The sequence below is a fragment of the Ambystoma mexicanum genome, chromosome 1q (genome assembly GCF_040938575.1).
Source record: "Ambystoma mexicanum isolate Mex_15411 chromosome 1q, UKY_AmexF1_1, whole genome shotgun sequence".
NCBI classification, from domain to species: Eukaryota; Metazoa; Chordata; class Amphibia; order Caudata; family Ambystomatidae; genus Ambystoma; species Ambystoma mexicanum.
In genome coordinates, this window is record NC_090922.1 from 245298986 (window position 1) to 245319863 (window position 20878).

General features: G+C 47.8%; 1 protein-coding gene across 5 annotated transcripts in view; it reads right to left on the reverse strand.

Annotated features, from left to right (window-relative positions):
• PPP6R1 (protein phosphatase 6 regulatory subunit 1) overlaps positions 1–20878 on the reverse strand; it is a 1952116-nt gene that overhangs the window by 989523 nt on the left and 941715 nt on the right. For all 5 annotated transcript variants that reach the window (XM_069638194.1, XM_069638176.1, XM_069638186.1 and 2 more), the window contains one exon: positions 6131–6195. In XM_069638194.1, the coding sequence (XP_069494295.1) occupies positions 6131–6195 (65 nt within the window). The remainder of the gene's footprint in view (positions 1–6130; positions 6196–20878) is intronic.

Sequence of the window (20878 nt, forward strand, 5' to 3'; positions counted from 1 at the left end):
GAGCAATGAAGATCATCCGGGAACCGAACTTCCGTAACCTCCGCAGCACTTGCGGGATGACGGGGACTGGAGGAAACGCGTACAGCAGCGGGAATGACCACTCCCCCACGAACGCGTCTCCCAAGGCTCCTTTTGGAGGAAATTCCCGCGAGCAGAACCTCTCGCACTTCCGGTTGACACTGGAGCTGAAGAGATCCACTTGAGGGGTCCCCCAAAGGGCGAAGATCTCCAGGAGAATCTCCTGAGCCAACTCCCACTCGTGAGAGATCGTGCTCTGCCTGCTCAGAGCGTCCGCCGTCACGTTTTCGTCTCCGGCCAGATGAACTGCCGAGATCAAAACTTCCTGCTGGATGGCCCAGAACTCGAACTGCATCGCCTCCCTGCACAGAGGAAGTGACCCTGCCCCCCCCCCCCCTTTTTGTTGAGGTAGTGCATGGCCACTGTGTTGTCCGCCAGGATCAGCACATTCTTTCCTCGCACAGTCGGCAGAAAAGCCTTCATGGCTAGCCTGACGGCCCTCAGCTCCAACAGATTGATATGGAGTCTAGACTCCGACGGAGACCAATGACCGCTGACTGTCAGCTTGTTGGCATGAGCTCCCCATCCCGTGACGGATGCATCCGTCACGATCGTCACCTCCGGCCAGGGAAGCCAAAATGGAGCCCCCTTCATCAAGTTGCCTTTGATGGCCCACCACAGAAGGTCCCGGGCTACCGAGGGCGGCACCTGAACCGGGTCCGACATCCTGCCGGAGGCCTGCGACCATTGCATCTTGAGTGCCCACTGCAAAGATCTCATCCGCAGGCGAGCCTCTGGCACCAGAAGAATGCAGGATGCCATGAGGCCGAGCAACCTCAAGAACTCGAACGCTGGGAGCGTCTGGGCATGCTGAAACTTGTGCACCATCTGCTGAATGTGAAGAGCCCTCACCTGGGGAGGAAAACACTGCCCAAGGGAAGTGTCGAGCACTGCTCCGATGTACTGGAGCCGCTGTGTTGGCGTCAAATGAGTCTTCTTTAAATTGAGGGAGAAGCCCAGCCTGTGAAGGGAGTGGCAGGTGACGGACAGATGATCCAGCACTTGCTCGGGAGAGCTCACCCTGATCAACCAATAGTCCAGGTAGGGGTAGACGTGAATCCCCCCTTGCCTGAGATGCGCTGCCACCAGCACCATGAGCTTGGTGAAAACCCTCGGGCGGAGGTCAATCCCAACGGCAGGACCCGAAACTGAAAGTGCGAGTCGCCAACCGCGAACCTCAGGTACTTCTTGTGCTTGGGATGGATCGGCACATGGGAGTAAGCATCCTTGAGGTCGAGAGACACCAACCAGTCCTGAAGCTGGAGGGCCTGGAGGACTTGAGAGAGAGTAACCAACTTGAACTTGTCCTTCCTGAGGAGTTTGTTCAAACCGCGCAAGTCCATGATGGGTCTCAATCCCCCGTCTTTCTTTGAAATCAAAAAATAAGGGGAATACCATCCTTTGTTCCTCTCCGCTACAGGCACCAGTTCTATGGCGCCTTTCTCCAGCAGGGCTTGAACTTCCTGCGCAAGGAGCGATCCGGACTCTGCAAAGAGAGGTTCCCCAGTGGATTGTCGTGAGGCCTCTGCCGAAAGGGAAGACAGTAGCAGTGGGTTATGATCTCCAGAACCCACACATCTGAAGTAATGGCACGCCACTCTACAAGATGCTGCGCGAGCCTTCCCCCAACCGGCGAACCACGGGACATGGCCTCATGACTGAGTGGTAGCGGCTGCGGCGTTACCCGAGGGCAAAGAGGCAACTGCCCGAGCGGCCTTGGCACCACGGGTACCCTGTCGTCCACCTCTGGTACCCCTGCGCTGGCCTCTTTGACTGCCAGTTCCTCTCGCTTTACTGAAGGACAAGTAATAGCGAAAGGAACCGCCCCTCCATTGCTGTCCCCTAGGACGAAAAGGCGGAGGTTGGCGAACTGCAGCGCCCAATGACTTCGCTGCAGCTTTGGAGGTCTGCAACCTCTCAAGGCTCTCGTCAGCCTTGCTGCCAAAAAGGTGTTCACCATCAAAGGGCATGTTGAGGAGCCAGGACTGCACATCCTGAGCAAACCCCGACTTCCGCAACCATGCAAACCTGAGTATCACGGTGCTCGGCGCCATGGACCTGCTGACACATTCAGCCATGTCCAAACCCGACTGAACAGACTCACACATGGCATCCTTACCATCCTGGACCATAGCAAGGAAACCATCCCATTCGTCCCCTTCGGGAATATGTTCAGCCGCTAACGCAACACAGAGTGTGTGTGAAACGAGACAAGGCACAAATGGAGTTGGCCGCCTGAAGCGCCATACCACCAGAAGAAAACACTTTCTTCGTCCAGCCATCAAAACGTTTGTCGTCCCCATCAGGAGGGATGGTAGGGTACGACGCCTGCTTCGCCGGGGCCGTGGCCGCCTGCACCAATAAACTCTACGGAGTGGGGTGCCTGGTCAAGTAGCAGGGGTCGCTACTGGCTGGATGGTATTTTCGCAACAAGGACCTGCCCACCGCCGGGAGACTCTCCGGAGCAGTTCAAGCCGCCGCCACCCTTTCTGTAGAGCCATATGAAAAGGCAGTACCGGGTCAGTTGGGGGACCAACATCAAGGATGTCCGTGAGATCATCCTGCACAAACTCCCCTGGGGGAGCAGACCATCCCAAGTACTCGGAAACCCTAGCCATAAGGCGCCGGTACAAGGAATCGGCATGAGAGCCAGGCTCAGGCCTACAAAACTCCACCTCCGGAGAGGTGTCCAGTCCACTGGCATCATGCAGTGACTGCCTCAAATCGTCAAACTGACTATGGGCCGAGACCATTTCATCCGGAACCGGACTAGGAACCAGGCCATCAGAATCCTCATCCACCTCCAAAATATATTCCAGGTGACGAAAAGAAGGCACCCGAGAGTGCTTGCTCTTAACCAGAGCCTTCCTAGGGGGTTCCCCCGTGCCACGGGGCACCTCCGACACCCCGGCCTCGAAAGGCGTTGAGGGCGTCGAGTGAATCGGCGCCGGCGTCGAGAGAACAGGCATCGGCGCAGAGAGGATCGACGTCGACGTCAGATGCAGCGCCACCAGCATCAACGGCGTCGACACAGTCCTCGAAGCCGGAGCTCCGAGCGTGTCCTTCGACGACCCGAGCGTCGACGGCTTCGACGACTTCCTCGGAGCCGGAGCCTCGAGAAAACCTGTCGACGCCCTCGTCGCCTCAGACGTCTATGTTTTCCTCGAAGACATCACAGGTGCACACGGTCTCGAACGCGTCGAGGACCGGGACCTGGACCTGGAATGGGTACGTCGAGAACGAGTCCCCTTGTCCGAAAGGGACCTCTCCCGTGACTCGTGCCGTCCACTCTTGCGAGCGGTGTCTCTCGACCTCTCACGGCCGACCCCACTAGGGGGCACGGACGGCTTAGTACCCTGCGACTCGAGAATTGCCAGCATTTTCTTCCCGAAGGAAGCCCATTCCTCCGGCGTCGCACGGCTGGTAGGGTAAGCGACGTGCCGGGCAGAGTCCTCAGAAGAGGACCTGGAAGACGACCGCTGTCGGCGCTTTCGAGAATGTCTCGAAGAGGCCGAGGAGTGGCAAGACCGACTCCTAGAAGGAGACCCACGAGACTTCCGACGATGACGCGGAGAGTCACCTCTTGAATCATCCGTCGAGAGCCCCGCAGACTTCGACTTCCGGGGCTTGGACACCCGACCTACCGACAACTTCTTCTTACGTTCTCGTAAGGCTTTGGACGTGAGCGACTGGCAGTCGATACAGTCATCTATGTCGTGGGCCTCCCCGAGGCACCAGAGGCAGGCGTCATGCGGTCCGTCACCGACATCTTGGACCCACACTCGCCGCACTTCTTGAAGCCCGGACGCGGGGTCGAAGACGAAGTAGAAGACATCTTCAACACAAAGGATTTTCTCACAAAAACGAACAGGTTCGAAGAACCGAGAAGAACAGAACTCCAAAGAGTCGAGGCGTTAACCGAGATTCACGAAGCAACACGTTCGCGGAAAAAACGGAACTGAGGCTACGGACGTCGTGCGTCCTACTTATCACATCGGATGACGTCGGAGGAGGTCCTCGACGATGGCGCATCGACGTCATCGAGGCAGACGCCAAAAAAAGTTTCCGAAGCAGCACAGCTGTGGTGATTACCCGTCATAGATATGGAATATGTCGGAGGACCCAATCCCCCTCGAAACGGACATTTTAGATCTGCTTCTATAACACGATCAAGACATCAGAGCAACATAGCTCCTCTTTAAACATAAAAAAGCCATTTGCATGTACCCGAGAACTGCCCCCCCACTCTTCAGATTCCATGATGTTAATGTTAATGTTAAAGGTCATTTGTACCGCGCACTATCACCACCGGAGTGGTCCCCTGGCGCTCTGGCGGCTCTGAAAGAGGGAGGGAGGGGTGGGTTAGTGGGTGGAGGCTGGAAAAGTGCAAGATTGCAGTGATGTGATGTTGGCAGCCTCAGCCCGGTGGTTCCGTCGGCTAGGCCTGGGGTGTATGCGGCCGGTAGTCGTCGTGTGCTGATGTGCGAGTCTATGTGTGTTTTTGTTTTGTTGTTGCAGTGTAGTGAAGTTCGTGGGGTTTGCTGTGCTGGAGGTTTGTGGTTGTGTTTGGTTTGGAGTTTGAGAGGTGTATGCAGAGAAGGAAGTTGTTAGTGGTATTGGTTAGTTGGCATCTCTATCCTGGATTGAGCCGGTTGGGCTCGTGTAATCTTACACGACGGGATGCTTGTACACCCTGTGCCTCAGGAGGTACGTGCTCGTTTTTTTTTTTTTTCTCCATTCGAGGCCGTTTGAGGATTTAGCTGTCCCCTCCGCCCGCTCCCTTAATAACTTTGCATGCTCCTCACCCCCCCACATGACTAGCGCAGCTGCTAGTGTCCATACTTCCGTTTGTGTGGTGATTAGTTGTGTCTTGTCCGTTCCACAGCTCGTGGTACCTAGTTGTGGCTGTACGGGTGATGGGGGATGGTGAGGGTTGGCTGGAGTCGTTGCCTCCGTCTCCCTGGGTCTCGCAGGTGGACCCCTGTGTCAAGGTCCTTTTTGTTGAGTCATTTGTCTTATTGTTGTTTCGGTTTTAGTCTCTGGTTTTGAAGAGCCAGGTTTTTAGTAATTTTCTGAATTTGAGGTGATCTTTGGTGTTCCTTATTATTTTTGGGATGCTGTTCCAGGTTTTCGCGGCTAGGTGGTAGAAAGCGGTTCCTCCGAGTTTCTTCTTGATGTAAGGTTTTTGTTCCAGTCGGATTTCATTGGTTGACCTGAGCGGTCTCGTTGGCTTGTAGATTGTTATTTTCTTTTGTAGGAATTCTGCTCCTTGTCCGCTGATTGCCCTGTGCGTTATGCACATTGTTTTGAAGATGATGCGCTGTTTTACTGGGAGCCAGTGTAGTGTTTTTAGGGCTGGGGTGATGTGGTCTCTTCTGGATAGTTTGAGTAGTAGTCTGGCTGCTGTGTTTTGGATCCTTTGTAGCTTCTTCAGTAGGTATTCCGGTATACCGAGGTAGAGGCTGTTTGCATAGTCGATGCTTGACATGATGAGGCCGACGATGGTGAGTGTTTTGTGTGTGAAGGAGAGGAAAGTGATGTGAAACAGTCAATTAGTACTTCACCATGCGCTGCGCCCAACCAACCCCTACCAAACCCCAAAGGTCTTTGTAAAAATCGCTCTTTAAATGAACTTGGGTGACGGGCAACTGCAGAGACAGGCGGCATCTAGATTGAATAAAGGGGAAGAGCAAACGGGTAGAAAAGGCGTGCAAGGTGGTCACAATAACTGCGCCAACAAAGCCATGCTGTTGGCAAATAGTCACCATGATTCATGGGTCACTTCTCAAAGCTTTTAAACTTGTGACAGTGCCCCCCACCCCCTCCTTTCAGGAGCCACATAAGTATACTCAGTTATTTTATTTTACACACTCCCTTTATTTTCTTTAGCACATGTTGATTTATGGGGCACCATAACGTGACTAGCACCTCTCCGAAATAAGATACACCTTCAACATGTGACAAAGTTGGATGACACCCATCATAATATTTATGTTCCCTCTGTTAAGAGCCATGTGAGGCATTGTCGAGTGAGGAACGATGTGCCACTTACTGCTCTTTTTCGTTCTCATCCCATGCCAAAAGGATTCTCTGGACCAGGTTGCACTTCTGTAGTAACTACCAATAAAAAAAAAAGTATGTCAGACATGTCGAGCCCAAATAAAAAAGGCGAGATAAAAGAGACAAGACAGTAAACAGAAATGAGGTATGTAACGACACAAATTGAACTAAGTTACCGATGGTTCTCTTGTGAATCCATGAGTGAAAGTTAGGCATTGGATATCGGATTTATTAGGTCAAAAGTACAAAACGGGAGAATATGGGGAAGAACACAGGCATCTTGAACCATACCACTTACTCTCGGCATCCTACTGCAGCCAATAACTACTTGCCTCTGTTCATACCTTAATGCAGTGAGAGTGGAAATTAAGGACTATCATCTCGCAAGCTAAAACTGTTTTCTTTTTTAAGTGCATTTAGTACGTGTCTTTGTTATTTGCAGTGGATGGCAAGAATAACAGTACAGTATGCAGATGCGATGAGCAAGACAAAACAAATACTTCCTGCTGTTAATTTTCTTTCTGAGGATTACACTATTCCTGAGATTCAACATCTTGTAAATGGCTTCTAGCACACGTTGGATGATTCAATCTTAAGGTGCCACTAGTGCACGTCTAAGTGACGCCAGCTTGATTCAGCCATAGTGGCCCTACTGACACCTTAATGGCCTTCCCAGGTACTCATATTGATGTTCTTGTGGGCAGCTTACCTTAGTTGCACTCAAAAAAAAGTGATAGCCGTAAACAAGAAACTTAACAGTCGTAGGTCAAAAAAGGCATTCTCCTTCGCCAAATAGTGAAGAACGAAGTACCTGATAAAGTATGCAGAGAAACCCACATGGCTGCCAATCAGATGTCGAAACAAATTAACATTTCTTAGAAAGCCAGTGGCAGTTAAATAACTTCTAGTACATTGGACTTTGATCCCAAAGTAAAATGAGGCGAGAAATAACTAATCCCATTAACAAACTATTACTCGGAATTACAAATTAAAACCATATTCAGGTGTCGTTTTGAATATGCATAAAGAATCCAAATAACCTACGACTGTTTCCACATTACCCTACTCTTTGCCAAAGAAAGGATAAATACTTAAACAAGGCACCTCACACAACTAGTGAAAACCCTTCCTAGGGCACCAACGGAGAAACGGTATCAAGCTAAAAGAACAGAGCGCTGAACATTCCCCCAAAAGAGTCTTGAGAGAGGTCCAAGTCCCAGAATCTCAAAACGTTCAACAACCAGGCACGAGGGTTCAGGATTGCCACATATAAAGGGGGTGTGGCCTTTCGTTTCCAGGAGAAGATCCTTTATCATAGCCTCCAGAGTATTTACCTACATTGGATAATCCTTAGACAGAAAGATTGTGTGGATAATGTATGAAGCTATTCAGTCACATGCCAAGAGGAGTAAAACAAACAAACAGGATGCTCAATTACCCCTCTTTTAGTCAACTTTAGAACCAGGTCACTAGACAAAAGGAGGAATACTGATAGATTATCTATTTCATCTATCTGAAATTCACATGGAACACAAAAGTTTTTGCCAAAGCATAGACAAAGTAAAACACACATTTTAATCAATCAATTTTCAACACACAGAAAAAATATGGTGGGTGCTTTCCACAAGACACCTCACACGTTTAAAAGGTATTCACGATTAGAAAAACACCAATCATAAAAAGTCCAGCAAAATCACGTTTTCTACCAGTGGTGTCTTAAGGTTAGTAAAGTGACACTTGTGACAGATCACCTTAATATATTGTTTTTCAATATATTTTTGTATTGCAATTTCACGGGAACAAACTGTAAATGTACAGCATCAGGTGAATACTTGTGCTGCAAGAGAAAGACCCATTTGTTTCAATGTCTAAAGCATGTCTACATATGTTTCGGCACACAAATTACATCAACACCATCCCTGGTGTTCTGCTGTTTTAGTTGTGGCCCTCTTCAGGACGATGTATTTCTTGTTCAGTTTGACAGAAAGTTCAAAAAACAAATCCCCAGTTCATGCACAGTTTTTATCGGGTGCTGTAAAAAATAGAAATGCGAGATGTGTGTTTGGGACTGGTCTAGAAGATAGAGTTTCTTAGACTCAATTGGGATACTTCACAATGTTAAAAAATCTTTTTTTTGGCAACGTTCATGTGTTAAAGGTAGGTTAATTGTCCATCTCCACCCTTTTCACTGACCTTTATATTCTCTCGTAGTTGGACTAAAGGATGATTTCTTTTGCAAAAAAAGGAGAAAACACTTCCTTTCAGTGGGTTGCACTATGCAACAAACTTGATTCGTTCTGCTTATCAATTTGGCAAAAGTTGTTCAAACGGCCATGATGCAGGTGTCTTAGGTTTCTCGAAAAATGGTACTCTGTTAGCCACTTCGTGGAACCTGTTTTTAAGCAGAATGATATTTCGGAATTAGGACCTTGTATTTCCCTAATCTGTGAGATACCACAAGTCATAGGACGTGTGTACTGACCTTTCTTTTTATTCGTCGGTTTATTCTGTAGTGGTTGCACCAGGAAATGGGCTTCGAAACAGGCTGTACTCGACTTTTTGGTCGATTGTGGCTTTGTCTTTTTCACATAAATGTACGTCGCGCCCACCAACTGAAACACAAAAGGTGGGTTGGACGTTAGGGTGTTTCCTTGTATTGCGCGACATTTTGACATTAATAGTGGGCATCTGTATCAGTTTTTAGTCCCTGCGTGCAGTCGCTCTACGGGATCGCAAGTTCAAAAAATGAAGGTTTCTTTACCTTTTCAAATTGCAGGTTTCTGAGGAAAGCAGGCGTCTTCTCGAATCACCAAAGTTAAGCAATCTCAGCGCGCGGTAGCCAAAAGTAATGCGCGATGTCAGGAAGTGTTGTTCTTTCAATCCCGTGATTGCGTGTCACATGATTGCACGTGATTGCGTATAGTCAACGCTATATTTACTTTTGTATTGAATTGGCGTCCTATCAGTACGGCCAGCTTGGAATGGTGGCACAGCATTGAAAAAAGACTTATGAACACAACTGGTGATAGAAAAGAGGTTTTTTATCTCAACGACGACTGTTTTTGTTGGATATTATGGGATATTATTTCCAAAAGTAACGTGTATTAGCACGTTCCGGGCAGATATATCCAGGGTACTTCTTCAGGTCTAATTAATTGCTTTCTATGATCGTGCCCCATCTCTGAAGAGGTAACTATGAGATGTGCCAGCAACAACACTACTGCATTGTTCTCATTTTCTCAGGTCTCATTGGTGTCGGTGTATAGAGGGTTCTCAATGTACGAACACCATAATTACCATACAATACATCCAAAAAACACAGAGGTGTGATGAATTGATGCATTGTCTCATCACTGTCTGTATAGAGCGTGTTTTTTTATGTAGAAAGGATCCATGAGGCAAACCATGATTACAATCCTGTTGATACAATTATAGTAGTGTTGTGCTGAAACACTTTTTTGCTTTGTATGGGTACCTTCCAGCGTCTTAAAAGAAAATGCCCCATTCTACCGCAGAGTTTAGGCCGTTTTTCACTGTGTCCAAATTAAAAATCCATTTCTGTTCACATTTTCGAAGTGCCAGATCTCCGTCTCCTCCTCTTTTTGAGATTTGGACTATTTGAATGATAAACCAGAATATTTCACATGGTTTATGTTTCAGAGCGACCAAAGGTGTGTTTGGCGTTTGATTTCTGAAGCTAGTTCTATGCTCACCTATGCATATTTTTATGTGTGCAAAAAGGATGGCATAACTACCACCCATTGTGAAGCACAGTTGGTGAATGATTTCAGTTGCCAGTTTCTTCCTTTTAAATCGACACTTCATGTTTTTTGTTAATGAACAGACAGAACAGTTGCCACATCTGAAGTGTCCGGTCACTTGATTAAAATGTGTTTTTACTTTGTCTATGGCTTTGGCAAAAAACTTGTGTTCCATGTGAATTTCAGATAGATGAAATAGATAATCTATCAGTATTCCTCCTTTTGGTTCTAAAGTGGACTAAAAGAGGGGTAATTGAGCATCCCGTTTGTTTGTTTTCCACTATGTAACTAGTCCCTATTTTGCTCAATCCCCCATAAACAAAAAATGTGGGACCTACCCATTCTTACTCCTACATGCCAAGAGGAGACAGAGAAAGCATCTGGAAGAGGTGGAGGGGGGGGCAGGGGGCGGGAGGAGATTTGGGGGGCAATTGCGTGAAAAAAAACAATCTGTTGAAATTGCCATTGGTCAGGCTGGTAACATACACTAAATAAATGTTACCCTACCTAAAAAGTCAAGACCCTACCTAAAAGCCAGATAACCTAAGGGCAAAAGCATAGATGTGCTGCCTCGCCAATCGGTGCTGGATAATTTAGCCACACACCTGAAGGCTCGCTTCAGATTCGAACAGGTAACATGACAATGCATTACTTACCATAAAAGCATTTCTGATGGTTGTATCTGCTTAGATTCACATGCTGTGCATAGTCCGACATCCAGTGGTCACTGCAATTTATTGCATTTTGTTTTTCGTAGTCGAAAAGGGGACGTCGACAAGGCGTGTCTGTAACACTATCCTTATAGTGACGTGCAGTGTACCCACAATCCCTCACACGTCGAGGTTCCTCTGTTTGTATTTTTTCTGCCCTGAGGGAGCCTAAACGACGTGAGTGAGTATAGAAAAGAGAGATATAGAAGAAAGTCTATGTTCCTTCCATCCGAGCGGGGAGGAAGGGTGGGCGCATGTGAATCTAAGCAGATACAACCATCAGAAATGCTTTTATGGTAAGTAATGCATTGTCTTCTGATGTTTGTTAATCTGCTTAGAATCACATGCTGTGCATAGACTAGCGAGCAGTACCCGGAGTTGGAGGTGGGTTGTGAGAAGGAACAGTAGAGAAAAGATGTCTTAATACTGCTTGTCCCACCTGGGAATCAGATCTAGAGTGGGCATCTAGACAGTAGTGTTTTGTAAAGGTGTGAACAGAACTCCAGGTTGCCGCTTTGCAAATGGATTTCCCCATTACCAGGTTTTCCTTCGACCACCACCGTAGCGAGAGAACCAAGGCTTGCAAGACCACCACTAGATCGGCCCATTGTCCGCTGGCCTGACACCACTGGCTGTTGAGCCACTCTTGCATTGGGCGCAGGCGCGCGTGAGGTACCAAATAAATACATGATGCCATCATTCCTAGTAAGCACATTTCTTTGCGTACCGTCACCTCTCGACCGGCCACATATTGAGGGATCTGAAACAGCATGTTTTGAACCCTCTCGTTGGAGGGGAAGACGAGGCCGTCCTTTGTTCGAATTAGAGCCCCTAGGAATTGTTTGATCTGGCTGGGGTCTAAGCTGAATTTCTTCTCGTTGAGTAGCACTCTGAACTGGTAGTGTTTGCCCTCTATCATGAACCTAATGTATTTTCTGTGCGCTGGCAACATTAAAATATGAAAGTATGCATCTTTCATGTCCAGTGTTGCCATGTAATCTCCCTGTGAAAGCAGGGGGATTACCTCCTGTAAAGTCACCATACGAAACGTTTGAGGTTTGACAAATTTGTCCGCTGGGCGCAGATCTAGTACAGGACGCATGGTTAAGTCCTTTTTGGGTACAAGGAAGTACACTGAATAAATACCTGTCGTTACCTGAGATAGAGGCACGACCTCTATTGCTCCTTTTTCTAGTAGTTGGTCCACTTCTTTAAGAAGGATGGCAAGGTTTTCTGGTGACATGCGTCGTCCCTTTGGGGGTCTGTACGTAGGGGAACTGTTGAATTCTATACAGTAACTGCAGGCTATGGTTGATAGTACCCAGCGGTCTGATGTTATACCCTCCCATGCTGGAAGAAAGGATGTTAACCGGCCCCCGACCGGCGATACATGGGAGGGGACCCGAATCTTCAAGTCATTTGGTGTTGGTGACTTGGGAACCTCTAGAGGTGGGACCCCGACCTCTTCCCTTGCCACGACGTTGTCCTCTTTGGTTGTATTGTCCACTGGTGCATTGGTTAGAGGACCAGTTACCTGCAGAGTATTGTTGCTGCTGGCGTTGGCCTCGAAAAAAGCGTCTGTTGCCATAACCACGTTTCTTGGGAGGCCTTGAAATTTGGTCTAGGGTTTTGGTGGGGTCAAAATCCTTCTTTGCGGTCTCTAGTGCCTCATCCACCGCCTTCCCAAAGAGGTTGGCATCTTCTATAGGTTTGTTAATTAGAGATGCTTGTGTTTCAGGTTTAAAACCTGAATTACGTAGCCATACTTGGCTTTTGAGGAGGATTCCTTGGACTAGGGAACGGCAAGCCGTTTCTGCAGCATCCAGAGTATTTTTAATGATGCTTTGGTTGACTAAGGTCCCTTCAGTAACCGTGGCCAGAAGCCGAGTACGTAGGGGTTCCGGTACCTCCTCAATGTCCTTACGTAGTTTGCTCCATTGTGCATCTGCGTAACTTGCCAGCAAAGAATTGTTGTTGGCAATTCTTGCAGAAAAGGCAGCCGAGGCTGTAATCCTCTTTCCTAGGGCATACCATTTTTTACCCTCTTTATCTGGTGGTGCCTCGCTGGTTGACAGCGGGACCCCTGCTCTTTTCCTTGTATTGTCACCACTAAGGAGTCTGCTACAGAGGGCCCCTGATGTATAACGAGTCCGATGGGGAAGGACTACATTTTTCTATCCTTGGGTTGAACCCTCTGACCAACGCGGATATAGATAGCGAAGGAATAATTTGTCTCTTTACTGAGGCGAGGAGGGGAATGGTTTGGCTGACAGGGGGTTTCTCCTTGATGATCTTTTCTACAAAGTCTATGTCACGAGATATTTCCCCAGTCTAGATTTCGAAATGCGCTGCTGCCTTGCGTAGTAGTGCATTAAAGGTAGTTTGATCGTCTATAGGTGACGTATTCCTAATTGGTGAGTCCTTGGGGGGAGGGGGAGACAGGTTTAGGGAGTCAGTGTCTGAAAAACGCTGATGGGGACTGCAAGGGCTGTGAAGCGCCTTCTTCTGGGTCTTCTCCGAAGCCCCCACCACCCATATCTGGGTTATCTTCAAAACCTTCCTCCTAGATTTTGTTCCCCTTCGTTGCCTAAGAATTCGTCATCCTCCGAAGCCCCCACCACCCATATCTGGGTTATCTTCAAAACCTTCCTCCTCTAGGTTTTGTTTCCCTTCGTCGCCTAAGAATTCGTCATCCTCCTGAAAGTGGGGGTCCTCTTCAGTGAGGTCATATAAATCTACATCCTCTTGGAGGGGATTAAACAGCCTAGGGTACTTGGCCCTTGGATCCTCCTGAGGTCCCTCTCTTGATCTCTTGGGTGTTCGAAGGTTCTGAGTCTCCATAAACCTCTCCATTTTGTCCATACAAAACTGGAGTCTCTCTAGGGTTCCTTGAGGTACCCCAGAGCGGTCAGGGGGGGGGGGGGAAGGGAGGGCCTTCAGTTTGAAAACGCTTTGACCTATCCCATAACGTCGAAGAAAGATTCCCCTCGCCTTCTGAAAAGCCTTCTGGTAGGCTAGGAGTCCCTCTTGACGGAGGGGGCAGTTCCTGCCTTCCTTCTGACCTTTTCGGCGTCTCCCAGGCCTTGTGAGCGGTGATCGACGTTTCTTTCGCCGTCAGTCTCTGGCTATCGGTGGAAACAATCCGCGCCAGGCTCTCGACAACTAAACTAACTGTCGAGGGTACCTCTGGCGTCGACATTACAGGCGTCGCTTGTTCTACGCCGACGGGAACTCTCTGACAGTGCGCATCGTCTGGCAGTTTAGTGATGGCGCCCTTATCTGGGGGTAGCCCAGTCGCTAGTCGCGTTTGCGAGGGGGGTTTAAGACTCTTACGGTCTGAGGAGGCCGCCGGTAGGACCTGCGTCTCTGTTGGCGCTAATCCTCTCTTCGTCTTCGAGGAGGAAGAGCCTTGGGTTGTGTGTTTATGGGAGTGTTTTTTGTGTGCGTCAGTGTCGCCAGGGTGTTCATCCCCATAAGCAGGGTGTGAGCCGAGCTTGCCGGGGACAGAAGACGAGGAGCATGAATGCTCCTTAGAGAGGTCTACGACTTCCAAAACGGACGTTGGGTTATCACATTCCTCGTCACTTTTGGCGGCGGCAGCGGGTGAGGAATCAGACCTAACCATGGCGTAGGCTGCCCACCTTTTGACCCTCCAGTCCTTTAAAGTCTTAGGCTTAAGAAGCTGACAGGCCGCAGAGCCGTCTTCTTTGTGGTCGAGGGGCAAGCAACGGTTACACCGTTTATGCTTGTCTTTCCAGGTAAAGGGTGTCCTCTCCATAGCTGAGGAAACGATTGCATGTAACAACAACCCCGAAGGAAAGGGAGGGGAAAGGGAAAGGCATTCTCAAAGAGAAACAATAAATGTCCCACAACCCCACTCTCCCTACTGTATTTGGCCGGCGAGGCCAGGCCACGTGTTCGGCGAACGCCGAACAACCTCCTCCGTCGAAGGCACCGCCGTCGAAGATCTTGATCGGCGGTGAAACAGCTCCGCAGCTACGATGCCGAAGGAGGGATGTAAAGTAATAATATAGTTATAAGTTAATAACGACCAAAGGTCGAATAAATGTTTTTGCAATGTCTCTCGAGGAGCTCCGCGTAAAGGCGACCAATATCTGGGCTGAAAAAAACAATCTGAGGGACCTCGACGCGTGAGGGATTGTGGGTACACTGCACGTCACTATAGGGATAGTGTTACAGAAACGCCTTGTCGAAAAATACTCCTGGGAGAGAAATGTGAGTTTATGTGGATCCATAAGCACCACAACCAGTTAAGTAATACTTTCTTCTCCTGCACTGGATATAATTGTGCCCACTGCAGATATAATCAAGTTGTAAACTAAGGGAAATGAACCAAATATTTTATTTGCTTAACACGCATCATGACAGGGTCAGGAACGTACCCTGCCAAGAAGGGATGGAGCCCCCACGAAACCTAGTGTGGGAGGAATACCCGGTTATTTCCCAGAGCGAGTCCTTCCCCAGAGACAGGACGTGGAAGTTAGGAGGCATATTCTGTGCCCTTCTACCCGTGCCTTCATCTCCAAACTAAATACCACCTTTGCATTATTACTGGCCACTACTTGTTTTTTCAACAGAAATACATCTTCCGAAGACCAAACGGTGGAGGAAGAAACGAGCAACCTGACAAAGACAGAGCCAGCTGTCAAAGTGCTTTTCTAGAATCCACCCGGAAGGTGGATTCAGAGAGGCCAACCTATTTTGGTGAACTGGAAAGAAACTGATGTCTAGCGAAACCCAGTGTCAAGATCGTTCCAAGCGTAAAAAATCAAGCGGTCCTCCTGCTTGTGTTTGTATGCATATTTAGGGGGTCAAGAGAAATTTATTTGTGAGGAAAGGGAGCGGGGTATGGAGGTGAGGGGCGTGAAACCCACATAATTAAAGCAAATCCCAGCCAATGATAGAAGGGCTTAAGGGGGGGTAGGGGGACTCCCAACTCCTCCGCAAATCGTGATATTTGCAAATATTGAAGGCTGCACAAAATCAGCCAGAAAAAAGTGTTTTTTACGCGGCTTTCAATATGCAGAATTATCACATACCACCGTCAATATAGAGTAGCAGAGCAGCAAGGTTTAGTCTCAGGAGGGTGAGAAAGTGGCCTAGGGCTACAACGAGACACACACAGATCACTCCAATATTTCCAGTTAAACAGAAGATGTTCACACATATACAATTATTAGGCCTTTGGAATATACTCTAAGCAATTAAACCTTCAGGGAAGTACTATAACATAACTACTAACATACGCATTCACTATTGGGAGTCTGTCAACAGAACACACTGCTATCACAACTGTTTCTAAAGGTAAAGTTCAGATCAACACGGTAAATAACTGTGTGGCAAAGTCTGCGACAAAACAGAGCAAACAGTATTTTAGAAACAGCACCGCCAGGCAAATAAATAAAGTAGAACACTCACAAATAAACATAGTACAAAGTGCCTAGTTCTTAAAAATCTGTCCCTGCTAAGAATTGGGGATCCGTGCCCAAAAGTCAGAAGTTCCACAATATGTATTTTGCAGGAGGGTTTACTACTGGATTACAAACAAGAGTGCCCAAGCCAATGGCTGAGATTAAATGTTCCAGAAGATGAATAAAAAGGTAATGCTTTTTGCAAGGTTCTTTCCCAATCCCACTGCTCTAGGGGAAGCCCAAGAGGGGGCACCTTAACCAGACCACCACTGATCTTAGTCAGGTAAGGGAGAGATCGGTTAGAACGTTACATCCCTACAACCCTACAGAAATAGCTATATAACCTCACCCACTTACTCAGTTCTTCAGCAACCACCTTCTGGGGTTTCTGAATTCGCTGAGCCCACTTTCATCTTGGGTGTGTCTGGTTGAGGAAGGTCTAGGACAGCGAGTGCAGTGGTCACGTTTGGTGTCAGGATTGGGCAAAGCTAGTCCTCAGTTCCAGGCTTCGGTGATCCGGTTGAGAAGACTGAGCTAGGACACCCTTGGCACAAGATGAAGACCTCCACAGAACAGGTGACCTCAGGAGATCTCCAGAACACAAAGACCAGTTGCAGGGGGCAGTCAGTACTATCAGGCAGCGACAAGCGATCCTTGTGGTGCGAACACAAGGAGGATAGCCTGCACAGCATATCTTCGGTCGGGAAGGCTGAAAATTCAGCAAAAGGCACCTGGTTACACAAGTTGAGGTACCACAAACTGCCATGGATGCACTTGGAATGTGACGGCTGCAATGAGGTAGCCCAGGAGAGAACTGGTTAGTCCAAGTGGTGGTGTTCACGGACCCTTCGAAAGGGTCAGCAGGTACTGATCGCTAGGAAAGACTTTGCTCTCTAGTTCCCCTTCCCCAAGTTCAAAAGAGTTCGACAAAGTCTTAGGATTCCCTTCCCCAAGAAGATAACAGTTCCAAAAGAGGCTTCGAGGTTCCCTTCAAAACAGCCACAAAGTTCATAAAGTCTCAGGTTTCCCTTCCCCAAGACTATCTTGTGCAGCTTGCCAACTTCTAGTTAAGTCTCTCAATATTCAAAACCAGTTCAACAACAACTTTACATTCCTTCGAGTTCTCGACAGTTCATACAGATTACCTTCTCCTGCTTCTCTTCAGCAATCTCTTTCATGCCCTGTTATTTATTCTCTGTATGTTTCTTTGGCTTTTAAAGATAGGGTATACCTGGTCTAGGCCCAGTTGTCGGACCACACAGTCCACCCATCAGAGGTCAAGCAACCCGTCGCCCTTGTAACGCTTGCCTTATAACCCTACAGGAGAGTCTGGATATCTCATTTCATATCCACTCCACTCACCACCCTAAACCCAAGCAGTGCAATATGGAAACACGCTGCCGTGTTTAAGGGATTAGAGGATAGGAGAGTGTCTTGTATAGTATTCCCCCCCGGGGTGACAGTGCTCCCTTTGGGTAATGGGTCTTCAGTATTGATTTGTCCCTGCTTCCCCAGCTCTTGCCGTCGTTGTCCTTTCTATAGAAGGAGTATCTGCATGATGCGCTCTGCAAAGAGTCCTGGCGGGCTGTGATGATGCTCACCAATACTGTCGTTCCTTTTAAGGCTCGTGGATACGTGAGAGGAGTGGCAAGAGCCAGGTGCAGTCGTCGATAGATGTGATAAGTATTGTTCTTTGGGATTCAGGATGCCGGGGCAGATGCTTTCAGTGAGGTTGTCAGGGCTAACTGTACCTTTGCCTTCTTTTCTTTTCTCTGAAGGTACGAGGTAAGCGGTTCAAGTATCCGGAACACAGTAAGCGTTACTGCTGCAGGGCAGAAACAATCCAAAGCAGGATGTGGCCCTCATAGTATGGCCTATATAGCCTTGGGCCACACCCTGAGCCAAATGGGATGTGTATTGCTTATTACAGCGGCCATGTTGGGTAAGGGGTGAGGTCTAGATGCGACAGCCATCTTGCGTATGTGTGTGTGTCATGCGCCAGCAGCAGACTTGTGTGGTCCAGCCTCCCCCACAAACTAGGGTTGTGGTCCCCACATGTTCCCAGAGTCCCAACAGTGGCGTTTGGGGTCTTGGCAGGGCTCTTGGATCCTATAAGCAGGACAGGACATCTGAGTGTGGGTCCCATGAGCATGCCAACCCTGAGCTTGCTTGCCCACACAGGTTCTTCTTTAACTGCCACTGTGTTCTGGTTCAACCACACTTGCTTTCTCCTTGCCAACCTTTTGGCTTCGCCACAAAGCAACTTTCTCTTTGCCATTCTCTTGACTTTGCCACAATGAGTTTTTTTTCCCCATACATTAATTTTGTGGTGTTCTTTTCTTTTCACCACACTTCACTACAATGCTCTCATGCTCCTCAGCATTGTTCCATATTTTCTTTATATTGCAATTAGTAAAACGCGTTCTTTGTTTTCAATTACTTTTTGGCATTTACTAGATTGTATTTGTACTTCACACCAAATTTTCATCTGTTCATAGTATTATCAGAAGCTTTCGTGCGCTTTGTCAAAAACGTTTTTAATTTGGTATTCAATAGTTCAAAGTTATTTCCTTTACTCTGATTTGTAATCTTGATCACAACCCCTTTATTTGGGCTCATCGTATCTCATACCACATCTTTCGTTCATTTGGCATTCAATTTTGCCATGCCCCAATTCGCGTGTTTCCTTTTCTCACTTACTGGTCCCGGGTGGTTGTTTTCTCTTTCTCTGAATACAAGTTTGAGGTGGAATGCAGGGCCCAATCGCGGTTCGCTCCTCTCTATGTGGGTTGCCGGCAGCTCTGCTCACTTCCCGCAGATGCTGCCGGTGACTTACAGCTATTGGATTTCATCCTCAGCCCGCAGCTTCAGCTGTAGGCATCGACCAGTGAGGCTCCGAACATTGTAGCCCTCGTACAGCTCCTCAAGCCCCAGCGCCACAGTCTCTTTTAGGTTCATGCCGGCATCCTGATTTCTTGACAGGACCCTCCTCGGCCGGCTCGTATTCCACAGGACTTCCTCTTCAGGCCTGCAACGCTCGGTCCGGCTTCTCCCCTGCTGGTCTGTCTCCTTCTGGTCTTACCACCTTTTACACCTGCAACCAGTTGATATGTTGCAAGTGTGAGTCCTCAGTTACAATTGCCTGACCATAGTTAATGGAGTACTCAGGACATGCCGGACCTTTACACCAGTTTGCAGTCGTCTTCTTTGTGTCAGTACTACAGTGATGAAATGGCATGTTAGTGTGGACTACTCTTAGTCGCCTCATCCCAGTAACAATATCCCATAACAGTGGTTGGGACTGAGGGTTCATCATGGAATGGAAATGGGGGATACCGTGTCTCACCCATGGACATCCCCCTACCACTCCCTAGGTTTCGCCTACCCAGATGATCCTCCCTCACATCTCCACACCCACGGTTGGGATCCAAAAGCGACAGCCCTTCCCTGGCCACCTGAGCAGAGAATGTTGGGGAGAATGAAGGGAGGACGCCCTCCAGTTCCTCACACTGCCTAAAGACAAGCTGGTGGCCACAGTTACATGTTTACCATTCTTCAATTATTTTTGGTGTGCACATTCACGTTTACCGCATTTGGCTACTAAATGTGGCTAGTGGCTTCAAATGGCCATGCCACAAGATTTTCACTTGTTCTTTGGCCATATTGTAGTTTGGCCTTCTTCATGCCTTCTCAGTTCAAGAAAGTCTTTATGAAGTCATGCACTTTCCTGGGAAAACTTACCGATATATCCATGGTTATGCCCCTTAGGAGTGCATTCAGGGGTGCTGGTTGGGAACAAACAGCTTTTGGTTGATTTTCTGTTTTTGGGTCTCAGGTGGCCTCGAGATCTTTTTCCCCCAGATGCACCTGAAGTAGTGAAGATTCCTCTTACGAATAACAATTGACAAATACTCTCTAACCCATTTGTTTGAAACACGTAGTGCCCCCCACCCATCTCGTTTTTCCTGGTACTATTTTCTTGGCCATACTTAGAGGATGCACACACTAGAGATACATCAGTTACAGACTTCATCCTTTATTTATTTTCCGATTGACAATGTCATTTGCAAAGATAGATCAATCCACAATGAATAGAGCAGAAACACTAGGCTTCAGTGAAGCTGAAGCCAAAAGAATCTTGGGTTTAATCAAATCCACCGGAGAAGGACTGACCTCAACAGATAAACCAGAAACACTGATCAAGCAACTAGAGTGGAAGATACATAGGGAAATCAAAGTAAAATTGCATGCAACAACATTAGCAAAATAACATATAGCGCAGAGAATACTGAGGGGGCTACGAGTGAACTTAGAACCTACACTCTGCAAGGAGAACCATGCCTTCGTGAAGAGGTGGTGTCAAATATTGAACAAATATTCAGTTGATTTGATATTATTGACCATTGAAGAGCTGGAAAAGAACTGGACATTCCTAGGCGAGGAAATAGAGAGCATCAAAACAAGCTTGAAGAAAGGCATCTCGTCAGAACAACTACAAAAGATTCTGGAGGATACCAACAATAAATTTGAAAAATATAAACAGGAATTTGAGAATAAAAAAGTCTGTAAATTTCGCAGAGAAAGACAAGACTATAAATTGGATATAGTCTAAACATGGCAGGAATATTACAGGCACTACTCAAACACACCACCTCAACCTTATGGACCAAGAACAGCAAAATCCAACCAGAAAACTACATCATCCGAAGCTTCCAGTGTAGGGCTTGACGAAACAGTTGAATCAGCGCCAGCAGGAGATACACCAGAACAGGAGACCACCGAGGAAGCAAGTGGCTTATCATCATCTTTTTTAGAAAAGGCCCCACTAGACGGGGAC